This window comes from Colias philodice, chromosome 11, assembly GCF_061535455.1.
Source record: "Colias philodice isolate Cphi_HAF_F1 chromosome 11, ilColPhil1 Martin Lab GWU primary, whole genome shotgun sequence".
Lineage (NCBI taxonomy): Eukaryota > Metazoa > Arthropoda > Insecta > Lepidoptera > Pieridae > Colias > Colias philodice.
This window is the reverse complement of record NC_143096.1, coordinates 6,568,968-6,583,948: the sequence shown is the minus strand read 5'-3', so window position 1 is coordinate 6,583,948 and position 14,981 is coordinate 6,568,968. Positions and strand designations below refer to the sequence as shown.

The 14,981-nt window shown below is 35.5% G+C and overlaps 3 protein-coding genes across 3 annotated transcripts; all 3 read right to left on the bottom strand.

Moving 5' to 3' along the window:
- Nucleotides 1-1,961: 1,961 nt before the first annotated feature.
- Nucleotides 1,962-2,474, bottom strand: LOC149484664 (flexible cuticle protein 12-like). The gene is made up of 2 exons (XM_089700418.1): nt 2,466-2,474; nt 1,962-2,342 (listed from the first exon to the last, which is right to left on the bottom strand). The coding sequence occupies exons 1-2, from the start codon at nt 2,472-2,474 to the stop codon at nt 1,962-1,964; spliced, it is 390 nt and encodes a 129-aa protein (XP_089556544.1).
- Nucleotides 2,475-4,543: 2,069 nt separating this feature from the next.
- On the bottom strand, nt 4,544-5,078 carry LOC149484663 (uncharacterized). Its single transcript, XM_089700774.1, has 2 exons — nt 5,070-5,078; nt 4,544-4,948 (listed from the first exon to the last, which is right to left on the bottom strand). The coding sequence occupies exons 1-2, from the start codon at nt 5,076-5,078 to the stop codon at nt 4,568-4,570; spliced, it is 390 nt and encodes a 129-aa protein (XP_089556900.1). The 3' UTR covers nt 4,544-4,567.
- An 8,420-nt stretch (nt 5,079-13,498) lies between these two features.
- Nucleotides 13,499-13,991, bottom strand: LOC149484662 (uncharacterized). Its single transcript, XM_089700773.1, has 2 exons — nt 13,983-13,991; nt 13,499-13,904 (listed from the first exon to the last, which is right to left on the bottom strand). The coding sequence occupies exons 1-2, from the start codon at nt 13,989-13,991 to the stop codon at nt 13,545-13,547; spliced, it is 369 nt and encodes a 122-aa protein (XP_089556899.1). The 3' UTR covers nt 13,499-13,544.
- Between the last annotated feature and the right edge of the window lie 990 nt (nt 13,992-14,981).

The window sequence follows — 14,981 nt, the reverse complement described above, 5'->3', positions numbered from 1 at the left end:
TTGAAGTAGATAAAAATAAAAAACCAAAAACTTGGTTTTTTGAATTTTTCACCTAAATTTTGAGGTTATGTGAAAAAATTGTGAATACAAAAGTTGTAGATCCTTTTATTACCTACAACTTTGCCATTGAACTTTTTTCCGTAGGACTTGTAGTTTTGTCGGAAATCGAGAGAGACCATTTTTTTCTCTTAAAAGCTCCTCCCTCCCACTTCCCGAACTCGGATTGACCGTAATTTATTTTTCCTTACATTTTTATCATATTCCCCTCCTTTTCTAATGGGTTTCATCCGACTGCGATTTTTTTTTGTTTCAAAAATTACTCTAGTCTAATATTATATAATTTAAGAACGGAATGTGGGTATGTATCTGTGTGGTACACATTGCAAACTAATTATTCAATGAAATCATTACAAATGATATGATACTGTCATCAGTTCATGTTTTAATTTAACCTAAATGCAAAGATTGATAGGTACTTGTTCTTAAATATTACTTTCTTTCTCCATATAAATAAGTATATGATATTTGCAATTGCAGAGCGCAAAGATCTCAGTAGTGAGAGAAATATTGCAAATATCATACTCCATTACTATAAAATATATACTTAATAGCGAGGAGGCGAGGTAGCTAAATGGCTCAATTCAACGGCGCCGTCGAGACTTATCAAAATCGAAAGATAAAATAATTTCGAAAAGAAAAGCTTGTATGATAAAAACCATTTTAGCGGTGGGTTTGGCGTGTACGGTTTTAAAAAATGTTAAAAAAACAGTTACTTGGGCATTCTCGAGCGCGTCAGATGCCCCAAGTGCCTCTGATAACAACGGTATACTAATCTGCCGGTTTGCGTGGTGGGGCATATAAATTAGTCAAAAATGCACAAAAAAAATTTTACTCGAGCGCGTCAGATTTTGGAAGGGGTGTTAAGTAGGCCCCAAGGAAGCTCCCTTTAAAAAAACTGACGATTTCGGCGTGACGATAAGTTACGATGAATTTTTGAAAATGCAAAAAAAGGTCTTTTTGAAATACTCGAGCGCGTCAGATTTTCATAGGGGAGGTTTATCTCGGTATCCTGAAAGCATATTTTCTAAATCTGACAAAAATGTTGGTGGGTTCTCTTAATCTGACCGAAAAAGGTTTTTGGGTTTATTTTTTTAATCATCGTTATTTCATATCAACTTTTTGAACACCCTCAGTTTTCGAGATATACTCAAAAAACCGGGAGTTTGAGTTTTTATGATGCTTCAAGTCAAAAAGTTTTAACTTTGGACAAAAATGAAAAGAGACCTTTTTTGTGTAAAATAAAATTACCTTTTTTGTTTATTTAAACTTTTTTTTTTGTAAAATGTATCGTTCGCGACTTATATGCTGCAACGCGTTTTTCGGAAGACGAAATGGCTCCTCCAGACTTCCGGTCATGCGAAAACCGGCAGATTTTGTATTTTTAGTAAGTTTTAGACTAAATTCTTCAAAATAAAAATTAAAAAATCGCGCTCGAGAATGCCGGATTAACGTTTTTTTTTTTACAAGTTCTCAACCCTATAACTCGGCGGCGTCAAGGACTTATCGTCAGATTATTTAAATTTAGTCTTAAAACACTAAAATCAACCCCCAATATCTTAATCTAACGCGCTCGAGTATTTCAGACTATCGATTTTTTTTTTTATTAATCTGATCGTCTATCCTAGGCGCGCGTCACTACATATAGAGCTAAATAGTTTACAAGGTTGTTCTATTAGGTCTAAGGTATCTCTCATATTATCTTAAACTGCCACGCTCGAGTATTACCGAAAATTCCCCTATTCGCCTCCCTAACTATAATTCAGTATCAAAGGTTCAAGTAATAGAAATCTGTTTGGGTAATAATCAACATTTTTCATCAAATTAATTAAAATAAAAAAGGTTATGATGATAAAATAATAATTTATTAGGAGTCACTGTTGGTTCTGTCATGGATCAATTTCTTAAGCACTTTCAACAATTGCTGGAATTACAACAGGTTCTGGTGCTATCAATGGGTGGTTACTCTCAACTTGGTAGCCGTCAGTTCCCGCGGTGAACTTGTTCGTGTAGATTTCTCCATCATCACCAACAAAGGTGATCTCGCCTTCGGTGATGAGCACGTACTCTCCGTCCGCGATGGGCACGAGGCGGCCTCGCTCCGAGACCACGGTTCCCTCAGCTGTCACGAAGCGCAGCGCGAACTGACCGAACTCGTCATGCACCTCCTCGTGCTCCAGGGCTGGGAGCCGTCTCCGGGCAATCAACTCCGCAAGTTCTATATCAGCCTTTGGGTCGATCGGTAAACATAGATTCACTGCTACAAGAGCCGATAGGACAATGAACTGCAATTACAAAGATAAATAAGAAATGTGTTGATAATCGATATAAATATTTATAATTAGAATTATTTTAGAATTAAATAAGAAATGTTATATCATATTTATGCAAAATGTTAAAAAACTTACAAATTTCATGGTGATATCTTTTATGTGGTGCTCTTTCTGCGTTCCAAATATTTAGTGATGATAAAATTAAGTTTAATTTCGTATTTATATATGTCTTAATGACCATACTAAATTCCTAAGTAGATTAAGGTTAGAAATTTGCTATTAGTTAATTTTTCGTTATTAAGAAATTCGCTAATAGGCGATATTTGCAAATTTAATTATTGAAGTATGCTTGATTTGTTTTAAATACCACAAAATACATTTTTTGAATGTTTTACAAAACTATGAGGACCTGGTAACGTGTCAGTCTTGATAAACCTTCAAAATAGACCAGGATGCCAAGGTTCATTTTTACAATTCATCAATATCAATCTCATTATCTTTTAGTAGGTAAGGATGCGGGTTCGAGTCCCGCCTCGTGATCGAATTTTTTCTATTCTTTATAAATTTATATTGATAAAGCATTTGAATGCCATAAAACCAAAAATGCCAAATTCAATCGTATGCTCATCAAGGATACGATTATTTCTATCGATCTTTTCGAGATAAATGGAAGCAGTTAGAAAAGAAACCCCCCTTTCTGCTTCTATATATATACCTAATTTACATGTTCGGGACTCACTAAGAGAGAGTAAATATATAATAACACTAGCGGTCCGCCCCGGCTTCGCCCGTGGAACCTACATGTTTACGTTTTTTTTCTTGAGAACCATCCTCGTACTTCAAGGAATAGATTCCGCAGCGCACGCGATGACAGAATTTTTATTAAGGAATTTTTTAAGTAAACCTTGGGTTACATTATTGCATTTTTGGTAAGGATCTCTAATTTTTTTGAAAATGCAATATAGCCTATGTTGCTCAGTGAAGATGCAGCTTTCTAATGGTGAAAGAATTTTTGAAATCGGTCCAGTAGTTTATGCGTGAAAACCATACATATATACATATATAATTACAAACCTTTCCTATTTATAATATAAAGTATAGAAGTATAGATTTAAATGTACTCAATACCACTGACTTACACACAAGACTGGAAGATAGACATTGTTATGATACAAGGAACAGAAGTAAAATTAAAATACCATTTTTCAACTGAAGTTATGCCATCTAAAGACAAAAATTAATTTATGGATCATATTCGCTTTTAAAATAGAATTTCTCAATTGAGTTTAGTAGTGCTAAATTAAAAACTTATAACAAAAATGTATTCGGAGAGCCTATTACAGCATTAATGAATATAATATGGAAGATGAAACCACAGCACAGTTCTGTGCCATCATTATTAAGATAATATATGTAACCACATATTATAGTATAATATGAATATGTTAAATTATTAACACGATTTTAAAAGAGCTACCGATATTTCGGTTCAAAAGTGCTTCTAGAACAAGTCTTATTTAAATGTTTGATTTTGAGGTTGCACAAAAAATATAGGTTCAACTAAAATATGTTGTATTTTTTAAGGATATATGTAATATGTTGTTAACTATAAAGACAACTTCATAGACTACGTTGTTGTGAAAACCATAAAGCGGAGAGGTCCATTACAGACCGCCTTCTTAATGAGCTCATATTCTGAGGAATTGATTGTTACAATAATATTAAAATACTAGCGGTCCGCCCCGGCTTCACCCGTGGTACATATTTACGTTTTCTCTACATAAGAACCATCCTCGTACTTCAAGGAATATAATAAAAAAAGAATTATCGAAATCGGTTCAGCCGTTATCAAGTTATGCGCTTACCAACACATTTTGGGATTCATTTATATATTATAGATTATTAACCAGATTTAGTCCTACATTAACGAAAAATGATATGATGTATGATGTGATTTTAAGTGACAGTAAATTAATGGTACTAACTTTGTGTTTATGAAAATTGGAGTTTGATTTGATTCCAAGTCATATTTTTATATTTCCTTTATTTGAGAGTAGTTGATATTTATATTATTATATGTAGGTATGTGTTTTTAAAAAAAATCTCCAGGTGTTTTTATAAATAATATTTGCATGCATTATAGAATAATTGTCAAATTATAGAAAATAAAAAAAGGTTATGATGATAAAATAATAATTTATTAGGCTTCACTGTTGGTTCTGTCACGGATCAATTTCTTAAGCACTTTCAACAATTGCCGGAATTACAACAGGTTCTGGTGCTATCAATGGGTGATTGCTTTCAACTTGGTAGCCATCAGTTCCCGCGGTGAACTTGCTCGTGTAGATTTCACCATCATCACCAACAAAGGTGATCTCGCCTTCGGTGACGAGCACGTACTCTCCATCCACGGTGGGCACGAGGCGGCCTCGCTCCGAGACCACGGTTCCCTCAGCTGTCACGAAGCGCAGCGCGAACTGACCGAAGTCGTCATGTACCTCCTCGTGCTCCAGGGCTGGGAGCCGTCTCCGGGCAATCAACTCCGCAAGTTCTATATCAGCCTTTGGATCAAGTGGCGCGCATTGGCTTACCGCTGCCAGCGCGAACAATACAATGTACTGAAAAAAAAAACAAATAACTCATGATAAAACACTGTCCAAATAAGAAGTCCAGGGTATCGCATCGAGTTATACAATTTAAAATGATTCACCACTATAAAGCTTATAAAAATATACTTACAACTCTCATATTGTTTAACAAGTTGAATTGTTGATGCCAAGGCGTTACTAGATCGAATTTAATATTTTGCAGTTGACCAATGCTTTTATATACTTCTTCATAGTTAATAGCGTAATTAGGTGTATTAATGATAATTAATATTAAATAAAATTCCAAAAAACGCTGGACATCTATTAGAATAATGATTTTTGTTAGTTTGCCTTTCACAATCCATACTAATATTATAAATGTGAAAGTAACTCTGTGTGTCTGTCTGTTACTCAAACACGCCTAAACTACTGAACCAATTTTCATGAAATTTGGTATGGAGATATTTTGATACCCGAGAAAGGACATAGGCTACTTTTTATCCCGGGAAAATGACGCAATCCCGGAAATCGCACGGGAACGGGAACTATGCGGGTTTTTCTTTGACTGCGTGGGCGAAGCCGCGGGCGGAAACCTAGTACAATAATAAAAGCATTTTTACGTTCGTAGCTAATTTAAAATTATGATTTTTTTATTTGTGTTTATGAAGCCACTAGGGATTTAAAGCTATAAAATGAATAACGTGTTACTTACACTAAAAATATTTTATCTCAGAAATATGCCTAAGTAAGCCTAGCCTAAAAGCAAATAATTATATCGCATTTTTTAATTGTGTTTTTAGCGTATTAAAAAACTTAGATATATGAATAAATGCGAAAGAAAGCTATTAATCTTATTTTTTTCATAGTATGGATATGTCGTATGATTTTTAGTAACAGATCAGATTTAGTGGTAGGAGCATCGGATCACTATCGATATTTTCAAAAAATAATAACTGTTTTATTACTAGGTATTTTATGTACACATTCAATAAATACATTAAATATTTAAAATGAACTACTTATGCGCGCAGTATTATTTTGCGCCACATTATAGCAATATGTATGTATGTATGCTTTACATACAACGCAAGTTCTACTTCAAGAAAATCTGCCATTTGAAAAGGATAGGCGTTTAAATTAGGTATATCCAAGGGTATATCACTTAAAGTTACTTATGTATGCATATTAATGGACAAACTTATAATCTCTTTAATTGAGAACATCCGACCATATTAACAGGTAATAGGTACAAACGTAAAGTAGTTTCTAATTATTTTCTGCCATACTAAAACTGCTGCTCTATGTTTACTTATAAAAAAAATCTTTATTGACATAATAATATTATACAGGTCAAAATAATGAATTTATGAATCCTTCCTAGAATGACTCCCGAACTAGTTTCAAACTGTGTCTCAGAAGCCAGAGAGATCTTCCAATATTGATCATAGTATTACCTATGTCTATAAACTAAACTAAAAGCTCTAAAATTACAAAATTCATGAAGAGATAAGTTAAATTATTACGTCAGCGCCATAGAAATCTAAATAACAAGACACATAGAAGTGCTATAATGTCATATTTCGTATGAAAACCGCTGTCGCCAAAATCAACACATTTAAACCGATAGCTAAACAGTACACACAAGTAAACTATGCCTTTTATTGGACAGCTTGATTTTAGTGAAAACTAACTTAAATATTAAATTAAGCTTTTTAATATGTATCCTAACGCACAAATTTACGATTTATTTTAGAATAACATCCCTAAGTATATGAGACGTTTTGTTTCTTTTTGCTCCAATAAGGTTGAAATTTGTGTTAAACGTGATAATAAGAATGCTCGACTGTGTCATTCATTGTTATTTCGATTACTATGGTGACACTCGTAATACTTGTAAATATTCTATAATTTTAAGGAATAAAACCGGCCAAGTGCGAGTCGGGCTCGCGCACAAAGGGTTCCGTAGCAGCAAATATAATAAATTACAGTTAAATCAACCTATCTCAAAAACTATAAGAGATACTTTGATCAAACCAAAAATCGTTGAAAGAGTTAATTAGCATGCATCACCTCTATTTTTTTTAGAATTTTATACCCCGTAGTTATAAAAATAGAGGGGGGGGGACATACTTTTTACGACTTTGAGAGCTGATATCTCAAAAACCGTTCACTTTAAGAAAAATGTTTTTTAGAAAACTTTATATCATTTTAAAAGACCTTTCCATTGATACCCCACACGGGTATGTACATCGAAAAAAAAAATTTCATCCCTCAGTTACATGTATGGGGGGCCCCACCCCCAATTCTTTTTTTTACTATTTAGTGTCATATTTTTGTAGCGGTTCATACAACACATATTCCCATCAAATTTCATCACTGTAGTACTTATAGTTTCCGAGTAAATCGGCTGTGACAGACGGACAGACGGACAGACGGACAGACGGACATGACGAAACTATAAGGGTTCCGTTTTTGCCATTTTGGCTACGGAACCCTAAAAACGGCATTATTTCTAAAAAAAAATATTTACCGATGAAATATTATTCCTTTATTAGTATAATTACAACTTGTGGAAGAATTTCCGCAATGGGAAATGCTGAAACACACCATGTTTACACACATACGTCTCCAGAGCAACTTAACTGTGACGAACACACTGGTGGCACAGCTGGTGATGTGAAAGTCACCTGAGTGGCGACAAAATCACGCGCGCTTACGACTTCTAGTGTCTTGTTATTTAGATTTCTATGGTCAGCGCATTTGTTTATATACCTCTATCCTTTTATTCCTAAAATTACAATGAAAATGTATAGGTAGGTTTTAGAATTATAAAAAGTATTTAATCATTATCTTAAAAATGAATTACTTGTCTTGTAAAGTTAAATTTTATTTCTCAATAAATTTTCTTGACTCGTGCCGACCCCAAATAAATGGGATAAGGCAAGGGAGATGATGAATAAATTTTCTTGACTAATAAGTATAAGTAAAACAAGAACTGTAAAACATGTTTCACTGTATACCGTGAAATAAATTTTATAGCTCAATAACTTCAGTTCCTTTAAATTCAATAACTAATGAACCTAGCTTGCTAGCCTGTTTTAAAACTACAATTTTGTACAACAGGCAGCTCTCCATTCTTGTAGGCCGTGGGATAGTCAGCAGTCATAACATGTCATGTCTTAGCAACTGACTCTTTATTTTACTCTAGTTCACTTATTTGCGTCCGTATGTCATAAGCGTCACTATCTGTGATCTGTCTCGCTCACACTTTATGGAATGTCTCTCTCCATCTTATTTAAACCACGCTGTGGTCATTAGGAACGCTTCAGGTACACTAGAATCGTTTTTTGTAATTTCAAAGAAATTGTTAAAAACAGACTTTGTTTAACAAAAAAATTTTTTATGACCGATCTAAGATATAATGGAGTAAGTGTTATACCACGTTAGAATCCTTATTAAATGCGCTAACTTTTAAAGCTACTTGCCAAACTGGAGTAGTACTTTTTTTTTTCAGGACGATCAGTTGAAGTAGTGCGAAAAATTAATTTTGAAAACTTGGTACGGTATAAAATGACATTTTCCTACAAGTTGGAGTAATCGGCACAGGGATAGGATCACAGGTTACATAAAGCACTATTCGGGATGACGTAAGAGGAAAAAAATTGGCAAAAAGTAAATATTTGTAAAAACAGGAATGAAAAAACTGTCACATGGTGTACATTTTCAAGAATTAAAAAAAATCCATATTTAATATGATATTCCAATAATATAATATTCCATAAATACATTTCGGAGATTCCTCGCGATTAATTTCAACGTCCGCCATGATCGTAAATAATAAAAAAAGAATCAGTGCGCACAACTGGCGCGGTTGGCTGTCGGGCGGCAAGTGTCGGTCGAACTGACACCCCCCAACCAGCCAAACTACTGACTCAAGGAAAATGTCATTGTCACTTGTCATTGTCATAAATTCATTCGTTAAAACTTCAAGTCTTACTGCGTCAATATTAAAAATACTCACAACTTTACCAATAGATGGCGTTAATAACAACTGAATAAATCAATACTCCGACACGGCCATTCTGACAATAAGCGCGTTCTCGCGCGATTTCTAAGCCTATTTAGCTCTGATCACAACTTTGCGTCAAAGTTTGTAACGTAGAACCTACACAAAGCGCGAAGCTTCCCATGTAGAGCCAACACATGAAGCGCGGAGCTTTCCATGTAGAGTCAACACATGAAGCGCGAAGCTTCCAATGTAGATAGAGCAAACACATGAAGCGCGAAGCTTCCAATGTAGTTAGAGCAAACACATGAAGCGCGAAGCTTCCAATGTAGTTAGAGCAAACACATGAAGCGCGGAGCTTCCCATGTAGAGTCAACACATGAAGCGCGAAGCTTCCAATGTAGATAGAGCAAACACATGAAGCGCGAAGCTTCCAATGTAGTTAGAGCAAACACATGAAGCGCGAAGCTTCCAATGTAGTTAGAGCAAACACATGAAGCGCGGAGCTTCCCATGTAGAGTCAACACATGAAGCGCGAAGCTTCCAATGTAGATAGAGCAAACACATGAAGCGCGAAGCTTCCAATGTAGTTAGAGCAAACACATGAAGCGCGAAGCTTCCAATGTAGTTAGAGCAAACACATGAAGCGCGGAGCTTCCAATGTAGATAGAGCAAACACATGAAGCGCGAAGCTTCCAATGTAGTTAGAGCAAACACATGAAGCGCGAAGCTTCCAATGTAGTTAGAGCAAACACATGAAGCGCGGAGCTTCCAATGTAGATAGAGCAAACACATGAAGCGCGGAGCTTCCAATGTAGATAGAGCAAACACATGAAGCGCGAAGCTTCCAATGTAGTTAGAGCAAACACATGAAGCGCGAAGCTTCCAATGTAGTTAGAGCAAACACATGAAGCGCGGAGCTTCCAATGTAGATAGAACCAACACATGAAGCGCGGAGCTTCCAATGTTTAATTTATGCGTGCAGCGCAGGGATTCCAACGCTAAACTTCCGCATGAAGCGCGGAGCTTCCAATGCTAAATTTACGCCATCGGCTCCTCTTAGGAAAGGAAAAAGAAACAAGCGCCTAGAGATGCGATCATTTATTAGCATTGATCAACAAAATAAATTGTAAACATTTCTACTAACCAAAACATCAACAACAAAAATAAAGGAAAAATCGTCATATCGCAACCGTCGACATAATAAATACAATCGTGTATCTCAACAAATGCCGTTTACTTGGCGACTAATTATTTTATTTTAACATAACTCAATGTTTAATAATTAATTTTTAAAGCCGATTAGAAAAATAAAACTCACTCTTATTACAAATCATCAAATTGATTAGACATTTCTGGTAAACTCATAGGATATTAACTCAGCTTTTCATGACACACATATTGCGCACGGTATTCGAATTCAGCTCACGAAAATCAATACACAACCTGTCAGAGCCATCCTTCTTCTTCACGAGGATCGCCGGGCTTGAAAATGGTGACGTACTCTCGCTGATAATGTTTTTAGACTGGAGGCCAACTATTATGTCAATCATGGCCTTGCGTTCCGCGGGGGCCAGGCGATAAGGTTGACGCTGCACTATTTTGTTCGGATCTTATAATCTAATTTCCATCTCACCTGTTGTTACGACCGTCTGAGAGTTCCCCTTTACGAAGTTTTCATTAAAATTTTCAATAATAGCACGTAAACGAGTAATATCTTGGATGTCTGTAAGGTAGGTATCGATTGCTTCTATATCGGCACTTTGCAAAGCACAAACGTGCGCACGAACATCGCGAGAAACGTGAACGTCTTTATTTTTAATTATTAAATTTACCCCGAGTCGCGTAAAAACATCCCACCCCACAATGACGTCATGAGGTAAAGCCTGTGAGTCTACCATCAAAAAATACCATCGACCTCTAAGTGAACATCATCGATTTCTATAGGCAAAGTAATACGGAAAAAGAATGAGTGAAAGTGGAGCCAATACCAGTTAAACGCGTAAATAAAAAAAAATATCGTACACCGGTCCTAATGTCAGCGATAGGTTTACGAATGAGCGAGCAGTTAGATCCACTATCTATGACGGCTTGTAATTGAAATCTACCAACAATAATTTTAACAAGCGGCGATTCTGACTAGACACACACATATTAACGGACTTTGTATCATTACTTTTTTTTTTAATTTTTCGTCTCGTTGTTTAGAGAAACACACCTGCTCTGTATGCAGCAATTTGCAACAATAAGTGCACTGAACATTTTTATCGACAGGCGGGGAACATTTTAATTAAAACGTTTCCGAATGTGAAACCTTAATGTGCGGACGGAATTTACAACTTCGCTTATAGTGCCCCATTTTGCCGCAATTGTGGCACATAACATGGTTATTTGTTTCAATTTAACGCTGCTTAAAGTCACTACAAAAAGAGCTCGAAGTTGAAGGTCGTTTATTATTTTTATTAATTTGAGGGTAGGTAGCAAGGTCTTGTTACAAAGTCCGTGGCGGTATTTTTTAATAAATCTGATCGTACCTGATTTGTCAGAGATACCTGACATGACGACTTCGATCTCGTTCGCCTCGCTCACGCTGCAGCTGTACGCGCACGTAGCCTGCAGTTGGTGGAGTATTTGATTGGGCGGATTGGTTCGCCGATTCTCGGAAATATGTCTCGCTCGTAGTAGCAGGGTGTCGGTTAAATACACTGGAGGAATGATGGTCAGATCCCACCGCTGCTTTCGGAGATTCCTCGCGATTAATTTCAACGTCCGCCATGATCGTAAATAATAAAAAAAGAATCAGTGCGCACAACTGGCGCGGTTGGCTGTCGGGCGGCAAGTGTCGGTCGAACTGACACCCCCCAACCAGCCAAACTACTGACTCAAGGAAAATGTCATTGTCACTTGTCATTGTCATAAATTCATTCGTTAAAACTTCAAGTCTTACTGCGTCAATATTAAAAATACTCACAACTTTACCAATAGATGGCGTTAATAACAACTGAATAAATCAATACTCCGACATACATGACTTAATTTTTTTTTAATTTTTCTGATAACTCGTGTGGTACTTCATTACCTGTCAGAAAATTTTGGCTTGACGTCGACTTCTGGGACACCCTGTATAGGAAATATTATATTGTGATACTGTGAATATATGGTGTGAGTGTATGTTCTTATATGCCACTTGATATTAACACATTATTATTTTAACTGAATATGATACAACTTATTGTTTAAAACTTATGTTAGTCCTGCATCCTTGTTTATAATAGGGTAAACTCACCTAATTATGTGACTCACTTAATTCGGAGATACAACGTTTGGACTCTTTTATAGCGTTATAGGAGTAAAATCCAATACATTAAAATTAACCCTATGGTATGGTAATAAAGCTTCTTTTCGTGTACAAACTTTTGTTAAAATCGTGCGGGTGAGATAGTAAGAATCACGAGATTTGTCACTGCGCCCGCCATGTTTGACGTTTCACCGGTAGCGTGCAACTGTGCTGTCATTATTTAATTAATTTTAAATAGAAAAGGTGAGTGTAAGTTCATGATACTTTGACAATTAATTGTTAAAAACATATTCTTGTTGATACCGATAAAGGTTTTAGTAATTTTTCATTTGTTTTTGCATAATACCTTATTTCCTGGGTTCAAAAAGTTAACGATTTTCAAGATTGCAACTCAAAACAGTGTCACCGAATTAACCAAGCAAATTTTTATTATTTTCAATTCGTGTATAAATAATTGTTTTAAGTACGTATACGTTAGTCGTTTAAGTCAGAAAATATTTATTTTTACTCAGGTTTAAAAGTAGGATCGCTTTCAAGCATTTTAAAAAAGTCCGTTATTTTTTTATCACATATTTAAGTGAGTTATTTTTTTTTTATTAGACAGCATGGAGGAAGACAAAAATAAAAATAGAAAATATAATGAAACAACGCTGACATCCGCAATTCAAAATATTCTGCAGTCAAAAATGAGTCTGTACACTGTTCACACAAACAATTATAATGTCCAATATTAATTTTTTATGGTTCCCCTCTTTTGATAATTTCTCATTGATAAATAAATACATAATTATTACTTTCAATATGTTTATATTTTTATTAATTGTATTTTTTTTTTACTTTTGTGTTAAAAAATAATAAATACTCACTTAATTCGGTTATAACAGAATTAGAGAAGTACTATCACCGAATTATGGTGATTGTCACAGAATTAGGCAAGTCATCGCGGTTTGATTAAGCTCATTTTACGCTGAGTTAATTCATATGTGTTAAGATTACACTTGCTCCATTTGATAAATAGAAGATTGATTAATGTTCCTATTAAAAATAAAAATAAAATTTATAAAGTTTAACCTGGTTTTTTTTTCATATTCTGTTTTGTCACAGAATTAGATGAGTTGACTATAATCTCCATAATATTATTATTTTCTTTACTCTCTAATTTATCACATGTGTTCGCATTCATCCTTCATTGCAAAATCTTTTATAGTCTGCACTTTAATACAACAAACTTATAATGCAAATTAAATGAAACAACAAAATATTATAAATAATCACTGTATATTTAATTCCGTATCGTCAAATCAAGCGCTTTCACTGGCAACTTAACCCTGGACGGGTTCAGGTGCTACCAGGGGGTGGTTGGTCTCAGAGTGGTAGCCGTCGATACCCGCGCTCCATTTGGTGATGTACAGTTCACCGTCATCACCGATGTATGAGACCTCGCCCTCAGTGACGAGCACGTATCCGCCCCTCCCTGTGGGCACGAGGTGGCCTCGCTCGGAGACCACAGTTCCCTCAGCTGTCACGTAGCGCAGCGCGAACTGACCGTACTGGTCATGCACCTCCTCGTGCTCCAGGGCTGGAAGTTGTCTTCGAGCGATCACTTTTTCCGTCTCCGGATCGTTTTCGTAGTGGAATGGCGAGCAAAGAGCGACTGCCACGAGCGCTGATAGTGCGATGTACTGTAAAGAGTGTTATTATTAGAAAAATATTATTATTAAAATAAGATTAAAAATACATTTAAAATAAAATGTACTTACCAATTTCATAGTGAAAATTATAGTTGTATTGCACACCGTGAGATACTTGTACAAATTGATGCAAATTCATAAATCGCTTTATTTTTATGTAATTCTAAATGAGTTAATTAGGAACTTGTACATCTACTATGTGTTCATTAAATTTAGCATTCCTTTAGTTTGCAACACTGGCCAAACTTGATCTATATTGTATAATATTATTATTTATTCATTAGCATGTCATTAGCCATTTGAACTTTTCAGGCAACGGAAATGCCAAAGAAATAAAATTGGTTGTCTGTGAAGTCGGTTTACTGACGATAGTTGAACGTGACAACATCCGATTGTGCTTCTTTGTCGCTCGTTCCGCGCTCTCGCTTGCACTTCAAGCCTTACATGGAACGCTTCAGAGCGAGGTAACGCCGCATGAGTTATGTTTTTTCGTGCGTGCAGCCGGCTCTATCGAATTATAAGACGTTGTCACGTCAAAAAAGGATTCTTCTCGGTTCGTTGTCACGTCAAAAAAGGAGTCTTGCAATTGAACAATTTTCAATAAAATTGTTCAATTGCAAGAGCACATGACTCAATAGAATTTTAATTCAATTACTAGATATAAATGCTTTTAATAGGATACCACCTATCGATACCGAAACGTAGTGGTGATTTTACCTAGTAAATCGAGTTAACTCAATATTTATACAGGCTATCCGGGAGGACAAGATTTGTGAAGGGACTTTTAGTTTTGCATACACTGATCACGTAAAAAATACTTAAACAACAAAATTACATCAAAAAATGATTGCTAAATTTTTCCTGAAATCCATGTTTTCTTTTCTAGCTTCGCACAGCAGGCATACACCGCTTCGCTAATGTGAGCATTTTGTCTATGGAAACATAATCTTAAACTATAGGTCACGTACTGGTAACAAAGCTGGGCGGGTTGCTTGTTAAGGGTGTACACGTAGAATTTTAAGAATTCATATATTTGAAAAAAACTGGATCTGGAATTTTGTAAGTATT